At 41.2% G+C, this 20,761-nt stretch overlaps 1 protein-coding gene across 6 annotated transcripts in view; it reads left to right on the top strand.

Moving 5' to 3' along the window:
* Positions 1-20,761, top strand: part of nrxn2b (neurexin 2b) — a 503,322-nt gene that overhangs the window by 249,662 nt on the left and 232,899 nt on the right. For all 6 annotated transcript variants that reach the window (XM_029455250.1, XM_029455256.1, XM_029455255.1 and 3 more), the window contains 2 exons: positions 5,949-6,122; positions 10,708-10,827. In XM_029455250.1, coding sequence (XP_029311110.1) covers positions 5,949-6,122; positions 10,708-10,827 — 294 coding nt within the window. The remainder of the gene's footprint in view (positions 1-5,948; positions 6,123-10,707; positions 10,828-20,761) is intronic.

Raw genomic sequence — 20,761 nt, forward strand, 5'->3', positions numbered from 1 at the left:
GAAAAGGCTGTCCTTCTCCATTACATGATTTTTACATGAACAACTTGGGCAATTGTGAAGTTACGCTTGTGAGCACGCATAACAGAAGAGCGATTCTTTAGATCGCTCAAGACAGACTTGTATTTTTTGAGCAAAATCAAAGGGAAACTTCACCTCGAATAGATCATGAAAGATATTTTTTATAGAATTATACATAGATTGGAGTGAAATTGCAGAGCTGTTCCATGGAAAGTGCATAATAGAATAACTGCTAGGACATTGTGGCAGCAGTGGATTTTACTGCAGGATATGGGTACATTGTATGACAGCGAGAATCTCTTCACTGAGATCAAACTGATTAAGATGTAATATCTTAAACAGCTGTGAGCCCACAGCCAGTCACTGATTCAGCTTCAGTGGACCAACTCCAAAAAAAGTCTAACCTGACAAATTCATTATTTCAAAAGTGCAGGCTGCGCACATTCAACTTCTGCCAGTTTTAAAACTAGACCAAGGTAGAATCGAGTGAAGCAGATATGGATAGAAAGGGGAAATAAAAAAAAAAGACCAGGTGAGGATATTGTGAGAGCAAAAGAGTAAGGGCGGAAAAGGAAAGGGCAGCGACGTGAACGCAAATATGAGGAGAATGGAGAATAGAAGATGGTGACCGAGCAAAGTGATAAAAACTGAAGAGCAGTGGGAAACAGAGAGTACAGCCAAGGCAAAGCGAAAGGACACTCAATACGGAGTGACATTTTATAAGGGGAGAAAAGAGTCATGAAAGTGTGTAATGATGCCTGTCTGTGCCACGATACAATCTTTCAGAAAGTGTCACCAGCTCCGTCACACATTCTGAGCCTCAAGGACCAACATACCGACTGATAAGCGTTCGGGTTGATGAAATGTTTTTATTTTGAAGTTTTATTCTCTGTTTTTGTTTGAAATGATAATTTCAGGTGTTTTTCTTTCCTCTAATGTAGATGTAAATCCCTGTAGGGAAATTATGCATTAGTTGCAGTTTGCATCATTTTATTACAACAGGCAACACCGTGCCGTAAATGATTATAGAGCCGCTACGAGACTTTAGATTTGCACTATAGCACGCCGTGGAAGGATTTATTCACTGCATGTGCAGCAGCTCAGACATATCACTGGATTTATGGATTGATTCCACAAATTAAATATTCATATTGTTCTTGATTTATAGATACAAACCCGGTGTAATGTGATTACGGGTTATGATACTAATGTTAAATAATATATGATTTGGTACCCTACACAACTAAATACCAACGTCTTTCTGCAGTGGATTGGACTCCAGTGAAAAGAGTAAACTGTTGACTAGAGCTACGGTGCAGATGTTGACATCTACAAACATTTACCCGATTGCTAAGATATATCCACTGGTAAATTATTGCCAATAAAACTGTAAATGCTCCGCATATGTTTGCTGTCAAAATTGTATAATTTTTGCTACAGCACTATTTGCCTCTAAAGTATTTAAGGTAAGACGGACTGGATTGTTTGTTGCTGAAGAAAGAATAATGAGCCAGTTTCTAATCAATAGTGAGTTAGAACTCTTGTTCCCTCTTGTTCTTGTCATACAACTTTCTGCAATGCAAAAACCGGTAATTAGTGCGTGTCAAACACAATCAAACACTAGAAGCTCAGATCCATGCTTAAGTAATAATTCGTAAAACAGTTTAATTTGCCCTCGCCTAAACATTCTTTGTCATAAGCGAACAAGGACTTGAATATCAATAAGTCTTAATTTGTGATACGAGTAAATGTGACCTCATATTAATTGCTAATTGTTACGTTTTCGCTCTCTGTTTACATGTTTGTCTCCACCTCTTAGCTGCCTCCATTGACAGAGAAAATGTGTTACACCACCTGTGATTACAACAGAGAGCCAGCTTGCACCTGTCACTACACTATCAGATAATTGCAGTTGTCTTCGATTTTTTCTTGCGCAATTCAAAACATCTCTTGCTATATCATTTTCTTTCTGATACACACCCAAAACACAGAGATGAAAGATAATTATGCAAGTTATGATTTAGCAACAGCAATTAACATGCAAGCAGCGTCGACATTTATTCTCAACACCAAACGTCGTCGCGCCTTCGCCGATCAGAGCCCCTCTGTAATTAGCAATCACACAATCCCTGCTGCATCGTCCTACTCCATGCCGTTGTCTCAGCCCTGCCTATAACACATCACCACTGCTTGACAGCTAGGCATTTGCATAGCCCACAGTGTGTGTGTGTGTGTGTGTGTGTGTGTGTGTGTGTGTGTGTGTGTGTGTGTGTGTGTGTGTGTGTGTGTGTGTGTGTGTGTGTGTTTGCATGTGTTCTTGTGTTTCTCATCAGCAATCATTCAATCTCTGTCAATTAGAGGCAGCATGAGAGCGAAGCAATACAAGCAACGTAGGGTGGAGAGAGGGAGGACTCGAGAGCAAGGCAGAGACTGTTTATAGGGCTTTTAATGAAAGCTAATGGTCGGCTTTGTGTTGCCCAGAGATGAGACCAGACTCTATTCTCATGATCAAACTTGTCTTAATTATCGATATAAATAATGTGATTCACGGTATCGCTAGATATGTAGCAATACTTAAATACCATCACTTTGCTCTGGGGTCAATTACAGGCAAGGGTGAAATGCAGGTCCTATCTTGAGTCAACAAGGCGTACTGGCCGAACAGAATGAATAGCTTAACATAGGCTGCGGGATATGGTCGTAATCTTCTATCACGATATACATGATTGCATAACTGTATCATAACTGTAGGTTTTGCGGATCAGCCAAACTGGATTTAGGAGGTTTTCACTGACAAATGAAACCATCATCACGGATATATATTTCACTTTAAAACCCAGATAGTCTAGTGCAAATGTTAAATCGGTGTGCTCTTCCATATTATGCCGTCAGAGGCTCTCCAGGGCCCCGTATCATAGCATCCCAACTCCTCCCATCGGCCCCCTGAGAGGTCATTATGGTAACCATAGAGATGTGGAGGTGGTGGTCTCTGGTGATGTCCGGGGGGCTGTAATTGGTTCCGTCCTGTCAATCGCTCGCTGCTCTTCAGCAACACAGGCATTCATCACTGCTGGGACAGCACAGCCAGACCAGGACAGCTTCTCTCTGATAGGAAAATATTTTGTCATAACCTGCCCACTGTAGAACTGCTCCAGAAACTGTGAGCCGAAAAGCATAGATGAAGTTGTATTCATTGAAAAAACTAAAAGCTTATAGCACATTGATACGTATAAGTATTGCTCACAAAATAACCAAGTTACAGTATTGAAACTCAAATCATGTGGTGTTATTTATTAGAAACTACAGAAAAACAAACCTTGTTTAATGAGTATTTTCTAAAAACAGTATTTTTTCTAAAAAGAGCATATGTTAATTGCTCTACAGCATAAATAAAAATAGTAATAATACATCAAATGTTTGCTTTGGGATCGCTCAACCTTTTTAAATCATGCATGTAGAGCCACTTGGATAATTGGCTGCTATGACATTGGGAATGTCTTCCATACTAACTTGGCTGTCGGCAGGTTTTAGATGTTAGGAGCTGGAATCTCGGCAGTAAACATCCCCAACGACTCTGCAGCCGTGTCACATTTACAAACAAGGTGGATAAGCTGTAATGTGTGCTGCAGGAACAAACTGTTCATGGCCCAAATGAACAAGGAAGTCAAAACTTTACCCAAATAAATCTGTAATTCAAATGAAAGTATTGAACTCCAAACTGAACACAATGAGAGCCCAGTTCTCTGAGTGGGTGTGTGTATGCGTGCTGCATATTTATTCCTCTTCTGTATTCTTTATTCCATTGAAGGAAAACAAAACTTGCATGACTAATTCTTACAGTACATTTGGCACAGCCCTTACTCTTCTCTCGTCTACCCCAGTTATGCAGTCAGCCAGTGGGATCTCTGCTGTTGCCTTCTGCAGGATGTGTGTGGTTTGCTCTTTGGAGATTAACTCCATAGCGATAATTTCATATTTGCTAAACGGTTCTTTACAGCCGCGATTTCAGGACATCACTCAGTGAGACAGCTAATGAATCTGTTGTATTGATTGTAATGCCCGGGAGCCCCAGCTGGGAAATATGAAGTGTCAAGTCCTCATTAATTCCAGAGAGAAGTTGGCAAACATCATTGACTCATTCCATTACACAAAGTCCACATATAATTGACCTCGTGGCTCATTGCTTCTCAAAAGTGCTTAAGTTGAAAGTTCTGATTTTTCGGCTGTGAAAATGTAATTTCTTTGTTTTTTTCTGACGGGCCCTATATTTGTAGCAGGATCTCCCCTCTGTGTTAAAAGGTTTTGCTGGATGTTCTTTTTTTTTGTTGCCTACTTATAAATAAGATAAAGATAAAGTAGGAGTTTTGATGATGAGAAATGCCCGAAGCATTTCAAACTGTGTTTATTCATATGCACCTACTTCAAAGGCCTCTTTGTGTTTTTCATAATTTCACTTGCTGAGAGAAGAACAGAGAAAGGGAGAGAAAATAATTTGGCTTAAGAGTGGATGAATATTTCCTTTTATGTTGTAATGTAAAGAGACCTTAATTGTGCTTGTGCACTGAGATATCCCAAAACTCAGCTTTATCATCCGGCTGAGGATTCACAAATTCTGCTTCCTTGATGAGAAAGTGCTGCTGAGTATATTTTCATCTTCTCCCAGAAGAGTGCATGGACAGGCTCACATAATACTTCTTTCTAAACATCAAGTGTAAAGCATCACATTTCCAATATGTCAGACTTGATGCTTTACAATCTATTCATGTGTTTTTACAATCATATTATCATCAAAACACGTCTTTTTGCGCCTCTGCAATGACGAGCGTTTCTAACTAATGAGCACTCTTCTCCGTGTGGAGTGAAGTTGATGTTATTTTCAAGTTAATATTTGAAAAACACAGTGTTCATACATGAATATGCTACATTAATCAAAAGGCGGCTTACAACATCTAACACTATGTAGCCAATCAGCTGCTCAATCAGGGTAAGTGCAAACAGGTTTGCCTCATTATGTCCTCTAAGCAGGGCGGGGCTGTGCCATGTTCACATGTAGGAAGGGAGGTAAGATAGTAAGAAATTACATTGTTTTACATTTGGTGCGCTCATTGCTGTGTATGGGTGCCCATAGATAAATTGTGATATTAGCAATAACTCAAAAATCTTACATTAACGTTTTGTTAATTATATTTGTTTGATTTTTTAGTTGGTTTAGTTCACCCTATACTTACCTAGGCAGGTGGTTCCAGTTAGGTGAGGCTGAGATGGTAACACGCCATTCACAGGAGTAGGGGGGGGGGGGGACGTGGCAGTTTTAATTAGTTTTCCGGGTTCCCTCTGTTTCAGTGAACTCTTGGTAATAAATACCACAGTTGTTTTGCACAACTCCTGCTTATTGTCCTGCTTCTTCAACATCCCTTGTTGCCAATCAACATCATCTTCCCTTTATATGAGGTGACAGCGATACATCTGCAATCAAATGTATTATTATTTTTTTTATTTAAGACTTCCTTCTGCATGAAGCAGTTTTAAGGTGATACTGCATTGAGGGATACGGCAAATACAGTTGTACATTTCTGTAGCTATCTCCAGCAATTGAATATTTATTGACTACCAACTTTGTGATTTAAAGTATGTCACCTGCTTGCATCAGCAACAACAACACGCAAAAAATACACTTTGCAGTGATGTGAGGTGGAATATATCAAGAAATAAAAACAGACTGTAGCCCTTTATTCTGCTTCCTTACGCTGACATTTAATTTAAATTTTATGTTGAATCATTATCTTAGTATTGGCCTGACTAACACTGATATGTATATTATGTATGTTGTCTTGTCTTCAATAAGTCTTAAATGAAAGTGCTCTATATTATCATAGTTCTGAATTTATTCTTTCCAAAATCTCAAATCTTTCTACGTGTGTGTTTTGCAGGGGAGCTGTACATCGGTGGCGTGACAAAGGGCATGTACAGCAATCTGCCCAAGCTAATTGCATCCCGGGACGGGTACCAGGGCTGCCTGGCCTCCGTGGACCTGAACGGGAGACTCCCCGACCTGATTGCAGATGCACTCCACAGGGTGGGCCAGGTGGAACGAGGCTGCGATGGTGAGTGGGAGGAAGCACATGTCCCATCACATACATACAGTTATTGTCAAAGACGGGTGTAATTCAACATATCACATATTTTTTTGCTATATTTTTCCATAATTGTTAATGACATCCATGTTCAAAAGCAAGGAGGGAAAAACAGGGGAACTCAAATAGCATTGATTTCAAGTGTTTGTGTTATTATTCAGTGTGTAATCCAGTGTTCATGCGATTAGTGACAATTTCTCACAGAGAACCCTAACCTTTTGGCAATTTTCATCAAGGATAGCTGAGTTTGAGAAGATGACAGAATTAATTATAATGAGAACAATTGAGGAGTTTGATCGGAATCTGTTTTGTTTTTCTTACAATTTAATGAGTCTGTCATTTAGAGACGAGATGAAAACAACGTCTACTATTTAATCGCTAAATGAAGCTACATCGTGTTAATTGTTACTTAGAAAGGTAAACGCATTCTCTTACGCAGTCATGCAATACAAAAGGACATGTGTTTTGTAGACAAAGGCTTGGTTCTCTGCTTTAAACAAGCCCTCTTCCTTTGTCCCCTTTTATTCACACCCATAACTTCATGGCCTGATTTCACACAAGACTGCCACTTGCATTGAGCTTTCAGGAAAGACACACCAGTGCAGCCCAGATTCTCCCAGCTCTGGGCAGTCTTTACAATCTAAGCCCATGTCCTCTCTGTATATCCTCTCTATTGGCCCATAAAACCTGCATGAGGGAGGTATCTCTCTCCTGTAATGTTATTGTCAGTGTGGCTAATCTCAGCAACACCCCCCCACCCTCATTGGCTTTTCCTCATCAATATTGCATTTGTTGTGTTCTGCTGTGTGCAGTTTTCGGCACCACGTCTCAGACCGCACGGCTCCTGCGTCGGGTAGTTAATCCTGAGTATAAAAGTGGATTTTGGCTATAGCGCCACCCCCCCCCCACACTTCCCCCACCCGCCGCCACCACATCAATGGCGTGCTGACTGTCGGAGAGCACAGACTTGATTTCCCTGGGGGGTCGCACTAGCCGACTCGATGCGGCACTGATCCAGCTTCTTTTTTCCTCGATCCCTAACGCTGCTGCTCTTGCCAGCACGTCTTATTACCTGCCTACAGTTATACACCACAATTACTTCGCTCCAAACACTGTTTAAACTTGCATTAAACTATCATATTGACTCCCCCAGGCACCCAAAATTGATGCTAATATTAGTTAATGATTGGATGTGCCAGGGAGCTGAGCAGCTGTATTTGACCAGTTTTGCAAGGGTGGACCTTTTTGAGAAATAATACTTTACATAGACCTGGGGCTGTTGCAAATCCATGTATTCCCTTGTTGATATTAAAGGAATACATCAAAAACACTTTTGACCACTTATCTATTATACTATAATCAAATTCAGCCTATAATTCCTTTACCATGAAGCAGAGAAGCCAAACACTGACATTAAATCAGTTAAATCTCTGATTTTCGTGTCTACTAAAACAGTAGCAAAAGTCATGAGGATGACTTTTCCAAAAGGCAGTGTTGTCCTGGGTATGGCTCACCGTCGGAGTACTGACCGACGTGGTCCTGAGGTCATTGTTTGCTTGTGGAGGCAGGATGCAGAGAGGTCAGAGGTGGCTGCTCTGTAGACTTAAGGTCAAACAAAAGGTCAGAACAGTGAGCTTGTTCTTGTTGCTCGCTACTGACTCAGCGAATCACAACAACAAAGAACAAAACAGGGGAAAGGGAAGGCAGCTGTGAGAAGGAGAGAGCTGTACTGCAAGTACGTAAACAGTGTTGCTGACTCACTGGAGCTCAAGAGGGGAGGAAACGTGGAAATAAAAACATCCATATGGCTAAAATAATACATAAATGTAATAGTAGTTGTAGGGTCATGAATATATGTCAGACATGTCTCAAGCAAGTGGCAAGAAAAAAAAGGATTTAGTACATTTCTAATAATAATAATAATATTGGCCAATTTATCTAACCTGTTCAAAAAGTATGAAAATTACCACATTTGTATTATATGTGTTGATATTGAGTGAGATTTAGGTTTATTAATTATTAACTTTAATCTGATCTGATCCATAGACCATCAGGTAGCGTTGCGAGGAGCTCGACTGACAGGGTCATACAATCATGACGACGCCATTCCCAGTGTGCGCTCGCAGACCGGGAGACACTTGTTATGTCCACATTGACAACGTTGAACATTTGTAATAGTTTCTATTTAATATGTAAAGTGGAAATGAACAAAAGCAAGTCTTTCGAGTCAAATGAAGTTCTAAGTCTTTAAATTACGAGTCCAGTTCGAGTCTCAAGTCATTTAAATCACAAAGTCCTCATCTCTGGTATTTGTAGTAGTAGAAACAGCAGTAACAGAGTTTAAATCACCTTTTTAAGATTCACTAAAGATAAAAACACTACCTCCTCTACACTGCTACCATGTGAGCAGATGTTTCAGTAGGAACCAAGCTGTTAGTTGTAGATGCAGGTAACAGCAGCACGGGAGTGGACGCGCGTGTTCACTTTGGGTTTCACAGCGAGGTTATGCTTATGGGCGCCGTGTATTGTGCACGATTTCTCTGAACATTTGGAGCAAATGAAGCAGATGGAGTGTTTTGCTCCAACAAACCCAAGGCCCCTAATAACAGCTTCTGAGGCAGCCGTACAAAAGGTAGTGTTTGGCCGATCAATAGTTGAAGGAAGAGTGAGAAAATGATGACATGATTTGGTTATTAATTATGAAAATAAGCTTAATTAGCTTCTCAAGGCACCCTTTTATTAGCGAGTAATTTAATGGGGCAATTAGTGTGGTTAGGAACTACTAATAGAACAAGCCGATAGAAAGGAATTGACATTGAATATAAACAGACATTTTGGAGCAGAAAGTAAAAGCTCTCCTATATTGGTGATTTATATATATTTTTTTTCTGTTAATGTGGGGCAGGGGGGGTCTCTTTTAATTGGGTGTTTTGTAAATGGCACAGTGAGGTGTCTGTTTATCTATGGGGAAACAAATTAGTCTGGCACTGAACCATGGTTCTTTAGAAATGTTTGTGTTTAATTGAGATTTTAATGAGAATCCTCACCCCTACCAACACAACAGCCACCGCACATATTTTTAGACCAATCTTCTTGCCTAAGACTTGATCTGCATCCTAATCTTATATCTATCGCTCAGCCTTTTTCACATCTAAATTTGAGAAAAACATTTTTATATCAGCTTTCTTATATACTTTCATTCCCCGTATTAGCTTCTAATAATACAGAGGCAACAAAGGCACTTTGTAATTTCTTTCCATATCTAGTCGGTTCATGTGACAATGGTGTTGGGTTAGTACTGTATGTATATTCTGAAGTGGATATATGAGTTTTCAAATCAGTCTGGCACATTACCCGTCTGAATAATTCCACAGAGAAATCACGTTGTTGGAGTTTCTAATTGACAATTTAAATATTTCCAGCCATTCATGACAGTAGGAGGAAACAACAGCAGGCAGCATCCCCAAAAACACACACACACACACACACACACACACACACACACACACACACACACACACACACACACACACACACACACACACACAGATACAGTATAATGGAGATGCTAATCAGGAACTGACTCCACCACCACTCATTTCCAATGCAAATGTGCCCCTAGTTTGGCAATTACACCAGGTTTCAACCTTGAATTAAGGTCAAATTAAATATGAATAAATATAGCGACATAAATCAAATCATTTAAAGTCTGTGGAGAAGCAGCTAATGTATTTATTTGCAGCCATTGAGTCGATTAACACAGGTATTTAAAATATGCGGTTTTATTTTAGGCTTTCACGCTAGTAAACAATGTGTTTTGCATTATAGAGTTAAAGGCCAGGTTTACAACTATTCAAGTTTTTCTTAAAATAATAGTCAGATGTCCTTATGAATATTCCTCTCCTATTACACTTTTGATGCAAGTGATGAGGGACCAAATCCTCAGTTGTTATGTGCAAAAATGAAGCTCATATGAGGCCTCAGCAGTCTTAGTGAGTGAGTGAGTGAGTGAGTGAGTGAGTGAATACTCCAAAGCTCTTTGTAGTGTAAGTCTCCCTGTCGAGTTGCAACGCAGCGATTGTTACAACCGGGAATGTTGTTGTGAAAAGCCTGTAACTTTGGAAGATATCCACTTGATGTGTCTAAGTCGGACCGCTAAAGCCTCAAATGAGCTTCAGCTAAACCTCCAAATACGTTTTTTACACAGAACCTAGGAGAGGAACTTTTAATATCCAGTTGGGATGATTATAGCAAGAGGCTTTTCAATGTTCATATAGACGCCTGACTGTTGTTTCTAACACAGACCTGAAATAATGTGGGGCTATATCTTTTAGCTTTTAAGAGAGCATTAAGATTATGAAGTGCATATGGCTGATTAGATAGGTAGGATATATAAAGGTGGTCAAATATAGTATATAGTTCATTATGTATTGTATGTGTACTGTACAGTAGGAGAAAAAACATTTATTTGAGAGTATACAATATTGTGCAAGTTGTAGATTCCCGTGCATCATGTGCGGTCATGGATATGCATGTCATATATCTGTGCCCTCAGGACCCAGTACCACCTGTACGGAGGAGTCTTGCTACCATCAGGGGGTGTGTCTCCAGCAGTGGGAGGGCTTCACCTGCGACTGCACCATGACGTCCTATGGAGGTTCATTTTGCAACGATCGTAAGTGAAACGTTTTTTCCGTGACCGCCGTGGTTTGAGTGTGTGTGGCTGGAGTGAACGGTGCAGGTGCAGATATCGGGTGATGGGACTGCTGTTTAAGTGGCACTGAGAGAACGCTGCTTCTTCTTCAAAGGTTTAAAGAAAAACGTGTTAGCATATTACTGCCAACCAGTTAAATATTAATATCTAAATACAACAACAAGGCCTCATTACCTCACTTCAGCAGGGCCCGCAGATTGCGGTGCACTCAACATTCACTCCTCTTCTAATGTTTCCCCGCATGTTATTCATAGTAACACCTCAGAATGCACAACTCAGGATTCACTGTGAGATTGGCTCCTCGGCTCCCGAGGCGCTGCTGACACGCTGCGAGGAGAAACTGTGATTAAAGTCCCGTGTCTCTGCCATGTGGTCGCTCACCTGCTGGGGGAGAATAGTATGGAGAGAGGGAGAAATAGATTCATCATAAGTGTGATGTTTATTTTATTGGTTTTAAGTCTTTCTTACAGGTTTACAGTCTGCGTTTATTGTAATAGGATTCTTCTCCTCAGTGCTCGGTGACGTTACATTGTGTATATTTGCATGGATAGTGTTAGGCGTGAACTTTGAAAAGACAAATACAACAGGTGGAACTGCACTAGACAATATGATAATAACAGATGTGTTGAGATTGATATGTTTTTGTGCAACGTGTGTGTTTAAGAATTGCATATGTAGCAGACAGCTTATGTGCAATTAGCATTCAGCGCTCCCCGCAGGCTTGATTTAAACAGGGGTAGAGGCGGGGTGACAGGCTAATAGACTTGTTTGCATTGCAAGTCTTTGTTTGCTTATTGAGTAGTGGGCGCTGAGTTAAGCTGCTTCACCCTCACCTTCCACTCTGTTTTTGTTAAAACCACTCCATGTTTCATTTTTGAACGGAGTTTACCTTTTGATTGTTGTTCTGCCGGTTGCCATGATACTGTGGCAGAATATGATGGTGTAAGGGGACGATTAGCAAAGGTGCTCTTTTGGCTCTTGGAAGACTCGAGCAAGGAGACGGCATGACAGCCGTGCCCTCTCCTTGAGAGAGGAGAGCAAATGATGAAGAGATGGGCGGCTGATTCCTGCGTTTGAGTTGTTGCCCGTGGGGGAGTGTTCATGGTTTTCACCGTGGCTTCAATGATGACAAGTAGAACTGTGTGGCACCAGGGAGAACACCGACATGTGTTCTGCGGAGAGACCTCGGAGATGTGTGTCTGTTGTGCGAAAGTGTGTAGAGTGGAGGGAAGGAACTCACCAGCAGCCTGAACCAAACAAATATTATAACTGCAGAGACGAGAAAAGAAGCATTTATGTAGATTGACTACATGTCTGCACGACAGGCAGTCCTTTTAAGCTGTCAGTTCTAAATTAGGTCTAAATATCACACATGAGAGTATCAACATTGCCACCAGCTTATTGTTTTTGCTTATGAACACGCAGTGCTGGTATTATGGTTCAATGGCTGCTGTTTAATGTTCACTCCCCCTCACTCGTGTCTTCTTGCAATGTTTTCTTGGTGAGGGACTTACTGACATTTGTGAAACATTGACTTTATATCTTAATGTGGACAATTTCAAAATAAGACTCCCAAGGGCAAACGCAATTCCTTCGAAATGTAAGTGTACATGCATTCCATATATGTTTCCAAATGTGTTATACAACAGTTTGTCACTCTCTTTCAGTGTGCATGCATTGCTAAAGCTGCTTTCTATTGCTGCTTTCCTTCCTCAAAGCAGCAGCACATCTCAAGACCTGCCCTTCCGTCTTCATTTCTGCCAACCGGGAACTGTAAGAAACACATTTCATCTCTTGACCTTGAGAGCCTGCCCCGAGTTGAACTTTTGGCTCCTTCTCTTCATCGTCTTCTCTTTCTTCTCTTTGCCTTTCCGTGCTTTCTCGACACACGAGCAGCTTTGTGTCCTCGAGCCTGGACTTGCACAATCACCGAATTTACATTTTTCTGAACATGCCTGCCAACCTTCTGGGGAATTTTCCTCGAACCCGCTCTGAAATCTAAGGTAGGACATTGGGTTGCATTTGTAATTTGTGTATGAAACTGATGCTCCAGGTGTGGAAGATCTTGCATCATTTTTGTTTTCGCAGTGGACGCGGAAGCATTGCAATGTTTACTCGCCGCCCTCTCGTCAGGGTTGCGCTCTCTCTTTACTCCAGAGTAAAAAAGCTTTCCCCTGCCATGCGCCCTCGATTTGTCTCCTACGTATCTGAAACTGGAGAGCTTTGAAAAGGTTCCTTGTAGAATTATTTTTTTTGTAGCCGCAAATATCAAATAGCTTGCATCGTTACCCTCCTGTTTCTGCATGCATAGTGGGAAAGAGACAGGGATAAACAGGTGTATGGGTTGCATCTCTTTGTAGCTTTACAAAGGCTACGGATGCATGTCATCAAAAGAAGGGACAGGAATAGGACCGATAAAATGAATCACAAAGAGCCACCGTGCCGTGTGATCACACTCTTTATCTCTCACTCAGCAGCCATACTGTGAAATACAGTGCAAACGCACAGTGTATACACACACACACACACCTTCTATGTAACCTGCCAGGCACACACTAGTTGCCCACCTGTTTATACTGTGTTTCACTCAGGCATGTGCTTCCCTTTTAAAGAAAATTATTTAAATGTTGCTTTCAAAGAATAATGAACGACTCGAATAGAATGATAGCCGCTGCTTTTCATTCTCTGAGAGGAATAATACATTAGCATAATTATTCCCCCACCATTGCTTACACTGCTGTTTGTGAATAGCCTTCCTCGGTGACCATGATAGACAAAGCATAGAGGGGGCCGCAGGTGTATGTGTGTCCGCGTGTGTGTGTGTGCTGCACTGCTCTGTTTAAAAAATCAATACAATGCCAGCTAAATAAACACTGTAACATATGAAACAGACCTACAGTCACCTACAGCCCTAAAGACACACTGAGATTAGTTTCACTTGGTAAACATCATTCAATAGAAAAAAAAAGCTTAAGCGCAGTCATCTGTTTCACTCTGTGTGGAAAGGTTGTCAAAATTATTGACACTACAGTTATTATTTATGAAGGCCGATTCACAGTTGAATCCAAGATAAACCAAAGTACTTTGTCTTTTTATTACCTGTTGGATATCAGTCATGTTTGCTGCTTGCAATATAGTGAAGTTTAACTCTGGCCACAGCGACAGGAAACACTTTTACACTTTATTTCATTTATATGGAATGAAAAGTGTCAGTTTGCCTTGCACATTTGATATTTTGTTCTTTAAATAAAAAGCAGATATTTTATTCCTTGAATTTGTCCAATGTCTCCAAGCGTATTGCTTAAAGATGATGTTTTGTCTTTGAAAAGTCACACTTTTTAGTGTCCAGAGGGGGAGGGCAGGGGACACAATAAAGTGTGACACGTTGAGATACTGCTTCTAAAACAGGGTTATCCCGGGGTTATCCGCTCTGGTTGATGGTGTTAATGAGGCCACGCTCAGGGCAGCACTGATGTGGATTTCTTCCAGGTGTTATTTAAAGCGCACTTCTAAGTGCTTTTTTTGTTTTTTTAGCACTGTTGTTGTTGTTTTAATACTATTATTATATAAAAAGAAAACAAAAGGTTTGCCTTCGTGGCAACAGTTAAGAATGGGTCTACTCAGTAGTTAATTCTTTTAAATGGCCACATTGAAGCATTTTCTGTTAAGGTACACACGTCATGTTACACTGGTCTGGGAAATACACAGCTCTGAAAGACTGATTAATGTAAATTACAGTGTTAACAGTATTAGCAAAATGTCTTTGTCACAAAACATATATATTAATAATGCAGTACAAGATTAGGTTTTTTCAATTGAACTGTCTACTTTCTTACCTCCTAAATCTCCCACCTCCCTGAACTGCAGTCTTCTTATTATTATTTTTTACCAACATTGGTTATTTTTGAGTGTCTGTCTGACAGATGTGAAAAGACCCCATTGAGGAAGCCCAGCAGTCTGATTTGCAGAAAGTTTGTATTGGAAGTGTTCCACCAAGCACAGGGTTGACACTGTTGTCTTATACCCGTGGATAAAAGGAAGCTGCCTGCCGCTCACTCTTGTTTATTAAATGTGTCAAGTTTCCGTGTAGCAGTGTTTCTGAGCAGTGCGACAGCTCAAACCGTGGTGGCTGGGTATGTTTGTGCATTTGAAGTAATTCAGAGGCTCCAATCCCAGCAGAGAAGCTCCCGTTTTGTTGAACAGTATTGTTTGCACCTCTTCAGTGACCCCTTCTGTTGGTCAGTTTGCTAAGATAGGCCTACCGCGCCGCACTCTGGGGAGGCTAATGCACGAAGCATGACTTGGAGGGAAGGAGCTCATACAAATGGAAGTTGGCATTCCTCCCTTCTACACACAGTCTACTGACCTTGGCAGGCAAACTCTCTCCAACGTATTTAGCATGTATTGCTTTTCAAAAAACACTTTCTGCTCTCATTAACAGTAGAAACATCTGGTGCTATTACTCTAAAAGAACACATCACTTGCAAATGAAACTGGAGGTTGTCGCACAAACTGTACCACTGTGTTCATACACACAGATGCATTTGAGGCACAACAAATAGAAAAAAAGCTGTCTTATACCCCTCTTACATGCACACACACACACCAGAGAGAGCATTTGTTATTCAGCAGCAGCCTGCGGTGATTGACTGGTCTATTTGTCTCTGCGTAGCGTATAAGTGGGCCACTTGGTATTCTGCCTTATTCATCTGGAACCAACTCAGACAGAGATGCTGTGTAAGTGCGTGCAGTACGAGGGCTTTGTTTCTCTCGCTCTCTCATTCTCTGTTTATGTGAGTGAGAGAGCGACAAAGAGACAACAAGACGGAGATGCTGGGAGGAGCAGGCGGCGTATGTGCAATTCTTTGTTTAGCCGTATGCATTCGCCGGGCGTTAGCGCAACACGTGTATGTATATGATGAATCCAGCTTCCGGCCCGGGGTGCATACAGTAGTGCTTTCAGGCATACTAATTGAGTGCAGAGTTCCAGTGAGTTTGCAGCACTGCTGACTCCAATCTGCCTCCTGTTCCAATCCTTCATCTCTATTTCTTGTTCTATTCTTTTTGTACCGTTTTCTAGGTGTACATAAAATGGCCCTAAAACTTGCGGTATGCGGCCCTCATAACTGATAAAACCCTAACCGCTCATCTTAACTTATGTTTCAAACCTCTCCCGATTACAAAAGCAATTGCTAAACTCATGGTATCGATGTCTTATCCTATCTTAGACCTCTTATCTTAACTTTAAAAAGTCCTAACTATGAATAAAAATGTGATTTTTCAATCGGTACTCGTCCTGTTACCGGCTAACTATATTATATTTGATCTACGATTTGAGTAGTGTTCATGTTGTTCCCCAACATGGTTGTCATTGCCACACAGACCTAACAACAATGTTGTTGCAGTTATTTTTAATTTAGGAGAGGGTCTATGTCCTCTTAATTTAGGATTCGTAACTTGGGAAATCCATAAGTTAGGACAGTTCTGTAATAGCTAAATTCTTATCCGAAGATAAGACAGTATTTTCTTCCTAAATGCAGTTAGAATGTCATCTTAAACTGAGATAACATAGGATTTCAGACTTGGGGAGTTTAATTAATGAGGCCCCAGAGCCCCTGAGTATGTCACCCTTAATCTGACCAGAGCACAGAGGTTGAGATGTGGTCTCTTTCCTCTGGCGGTGGAATCCGGACGCTTTAACTCAATTCCAGAGGTGATAGTAAGTTTAAAATGTATTTTAAAACTTTATTTTGGAACAAAAGGTATATCTTTGGCCCATATTAGTAGAAAATAGACCACTTACTCTAGCTCTTCTTATGCAATGGGAGGGCCATAACAAGAAGTGACATGGCTTCAACAATTCTGAATTAAGTGTTGTACTCGTTGCTTTTGCTAGCCTACTGTTAATGCTTAATAGGCTTAATAGGCTTCAACTGCCATTGGTCATGCCTAGCCCCTCTTGTAATCTCTCCTCACCAAAATGTAATGAAACCTGATTACTGAAAAGCATTCGCTCTCATCCTGACCAGCAACTCTACAGGTGATCATTTGCTTGGTACATCGCTTGAAATGAAGGGGACAATAAGCGAGAGACAAAAAAAAGCAGAGAGAAGAAAATCAAAGATACTGGCTACTGGTCTCTGGAGCAAAATAGCCTCATGAATCCAGCCTCACTGTGAGTGTAACGCACTTGGTTTGGGCTGAACATCGATTGTCGGGCCGCTTGTTGCGATGCAAAGCACACTGGCATCAACATGGGCTCGGTGCTTCTCATAACCATCTGAAATCCCTGAGTGAGTAAGCAGAGCTGCAAACCTCTCAAAGAGGAAAAAAAAACCCAACCCAATAAGGGAAATCAACTGTTTTCACCCAAGAAGCCGTATGAGAGAAAGACAAGTATGGCTGTGCAATTAAAGCAGACACTTTCTCATATTCTTCATATGTTCATATATCTCTTCATTCTGTTTATTTTGTGTTGATCTGTGATTTACTCACTCCTCCTACCTCTCCTTCCATCTTCTCTCTGCGCTGTTTGCCAGCCGGCCCCAAAGAGCTTCTGTCTGGACCTAGCAATTAACCAGCACCTCATTAGGCCAGAAACAGTATGAATCCTGAATAATCACTTGGCTTGCCTTTTTTTTTTTTCATACCCCGTAAATACACAAACCCAAGAACGCTCTCTACTTCTCAGTTGTAGACTGCTCCATAGATGAGATGGAGAGAGACCGGGTAGGTTGCAGCTATTTTCCATTTACACACACTGCAAGTGAAAAGCATGGGCAGAGGAACGAGAGAATGGAGGGAAAGCAGTGAAAAGAGAGTGTGAGTCAGGAATGAAATAGTGTTTGAGCATGCAAAGGCAATTTTGGCTCCCCCTAAAGAGGGCAGTGCTAAACCCATTGGACACTCGAAGTCACCATGTCAAGAGCTTGAAGGGGATTGGTTAACGGGGGACGGCCACGTTCTGGTGCCTGTGGTGCTGAGGGTGTCACTGTGTGTGAAAGTTCTAGCTTGGCTCCAGTGGAAATTGTGCTTTTCACTGCTATTAATTGGATTCAGTGAGCCAATTTCTAAGACCCACAGTACATGAGCAGTAGAGGTGAAGATATCCCAGCCACATTGACGTTAATAATTAGTATTTACATTTGTTTAGCTTTACAGTTATAAAACACTCTCAGTGCTACAGCCCTTCAAAGGAATAATATTTCCTCATTAAATGTCTAAAAAGGACTAGACCTTATTTATATTGTTAACTTTGTACTTTCATTATCTCAGATCATTTCATTTGGTCGCCTGTAATGGCGGCTTATCCCCTTTGAGAGTCAGCGTTGTGGTTATCTGCCAGAAGCTGTCAGAAAAGTACTTTTTATCCAGTTTTAATCCACATTTTTGTGATACACTTTTTAGATTGTGGTTGTTTTTAACTCTATTTTCTAACACGATGAAGGATTTTAATCATTAGAATTCTAGATTCTAAGTTATCCGAGAAACCAGCTGAGCAAATGTTAGAGGTTAGCTCGCTGCCGCGCTGTGTCCGCCGGGGAAACTCTGATTCTGAATGTGAAGTTATATTCACTGGGTGTACTTGTTTGGGAAAGGAGGAGACCTCTGCAGATAATTCAGCTCTCGTTAAAAACCCCTTGAACGATGAAACGCCATCCTACCCCACGGCCCAATCTCTAGTTGTCCCGGAACCCTTCTAGCTTTGGTAGGTAAGTCAGACATCTGACTGATTGTTTTGGGGTAAAAATACCAAAATAAACTTTATTTTATGTGAAACCAGTGCATATTTTCCACTCCTTGCTTGGGTTTAATTAAAGATCGGGTGAGCTTTTAAACCACAATGTGCATGAAATGACAATTAATGGGGCTTTGTAATTGCTTTCGAGACCACTCCAGCCGCTTGCAAACATTATCAAAAGCCTTTCACTGTACGCTGGAATAAGAACAAGAGAGGTAGGTGCGAGGGATATTTATAAAAGAGGGTGAAAAACATGGGAGAGCAATTATTTCTCCCAGGTGCTCAGATTACACATTTCATATTAGTCCATTCCTTTTGTTGATGCTTTGTAAATAGCAGCATCACACATCTGACTAATGTCAATATTCTGGACCTGATTGAATTCAGCAGAGCAAATGCATTCACAAATACCACGCAAACCTTCTGCAATCAAACATGACTCGGATAGATGTACTTTGTGTGTGTGTGTGTGTGTGTGTGTGATGCATTTGGAACCACAGTGTTAGTATGACACGGACAGAAGTCACAGGCAGGCGCTAAAAAGCTTTCAGCTATCTAATCTTTTATCCATTTACAGTCCTTTTTCTGATTAGCTCACTCATGGTCAAAGGGGATGGATATGTTAATCTATTAAGAGAGCTTAGCATAGGGCTAAACGGTTAGCCGGCTCGGTCGGACATTCTGCAAGTAGCGCTCAGCAGTTGGATGTCAGTGTCGTAAAAACTGTACATACTGTAAATTGATGGCCGTGGTTTCGGTGCCTTGAGCGGACACGCCCGATTTTAAAAACCAATTTGATACACTTTCCGTTATGCCTTTCAAACATGGTTAATAACACAAACTCAAACCATATATATATTTTACCTTCACCCGGACTTTATTATACAAGTAAGATGGGCGTGCCATGTGTTGGATTGTACATTATGATCTCATGGTAAGCTTTTGACCGTGCCCTATTTTTTGTTGTCACAGTACTTGTAAGTGTGAGACAGGAGAGGAGGCTCATCTTTATAAGAACGTATCATCTTTTCTGGCATGAATGACAGCTGCAATACAAGCAGAAGCAGAGTTTATCATTGGGAGTGCTGACCGCCTGAAATAATAGCCAGTGCTTTAGGGATGACTGCACTCCAAGAATACATATTGGATACTGTCCTCACATAGGATTTAGTGGGAGGAAATACTGTTATGTCAGACAGTCAAATTCCCTCATTTTTTCTCTCTCTACACTTGCCTACAACTCTGCTGAGAATGTCAATGTTTCCTTAGGGCTTCAGCACAGAGAGGGACCTTTACTCAAGTTGACATGGTAGATCATCAGGACTGATACGTACACGCACGCGCACGCACACACAAACACACATCTTTCTTGTATTTATCCCTGTGGGGGTTGAGCTGTCGATAAGTTGAGCTGACAGTCTCCTCTTCACCTTGTCTTCCGTCTCCATCCTGTCCTCTTCTTCTTCGACTCCTATCTCCCTGCCCTCTATTCCGTGTACATCTCCCATTACTCTCTTCCCCACCGCTCCCTAGGCTGAAGGAATCCCATGTTGCTGGTAACAGGGGCTTAAGCTTTAAAGCATTAGATATTCAAGAAATATCTCTATGATGTTAAATGAATTCGGTAAGTTTGACTGAAAGCACTCTTTGTGAACTGACTGTGGAGGGAACATATAATATGATGCACTGTGTCTGAGAGCCAGTACATGTTCTGTGGCAAATCCCCTATTGTTCATACTTTTTCTCTGTAATGAAATGTCTACTCCATGCCAAATGTCCATTAATTGAACATGAAATTGGACCATCCATGTAGGTGTCGTAATTGTCCTGCTCAAGTGGTAATAATCCCGCAGAGTTCATGTCCATGTCAGTCTTTTCTTGTGCACGGTATGTTAATGTGAGTGTAGGACATGTATGCGTGTGTATTCATGTGCGCTTACATTCAAATCACAAGCATCAGTGTAGGTCATAATGACTCCCTACTGAACATTGGCTGTTATATGTTGTACTCTGTCGGACTAAAACTACCCTCACATCCTCCCCTCTGTCCCTCGACCAGTAATGGAATTCCCCAAGCGGAAACTCAGGTGGCCATTTTAGAGCGTGCCTGAATCAGGTGGCTAGTGAGGTGATAAATGACGGTGGCCAAAGAGG

This window comes from Cottoperca gobio, chromosome 18, assembly GCF_900634415.1.
Source record: "Cottoperca gobio chromosome 18, fCotGob3.1, whole genome shotgun sequence".
Taxonomy (NCBI): domain Eukaryota; kingdom Metazoa; phylum Chordata; class Actinopteri; order Perciformes; family Bovichtidae; genus Cottoperca; species Cottoperca gobio.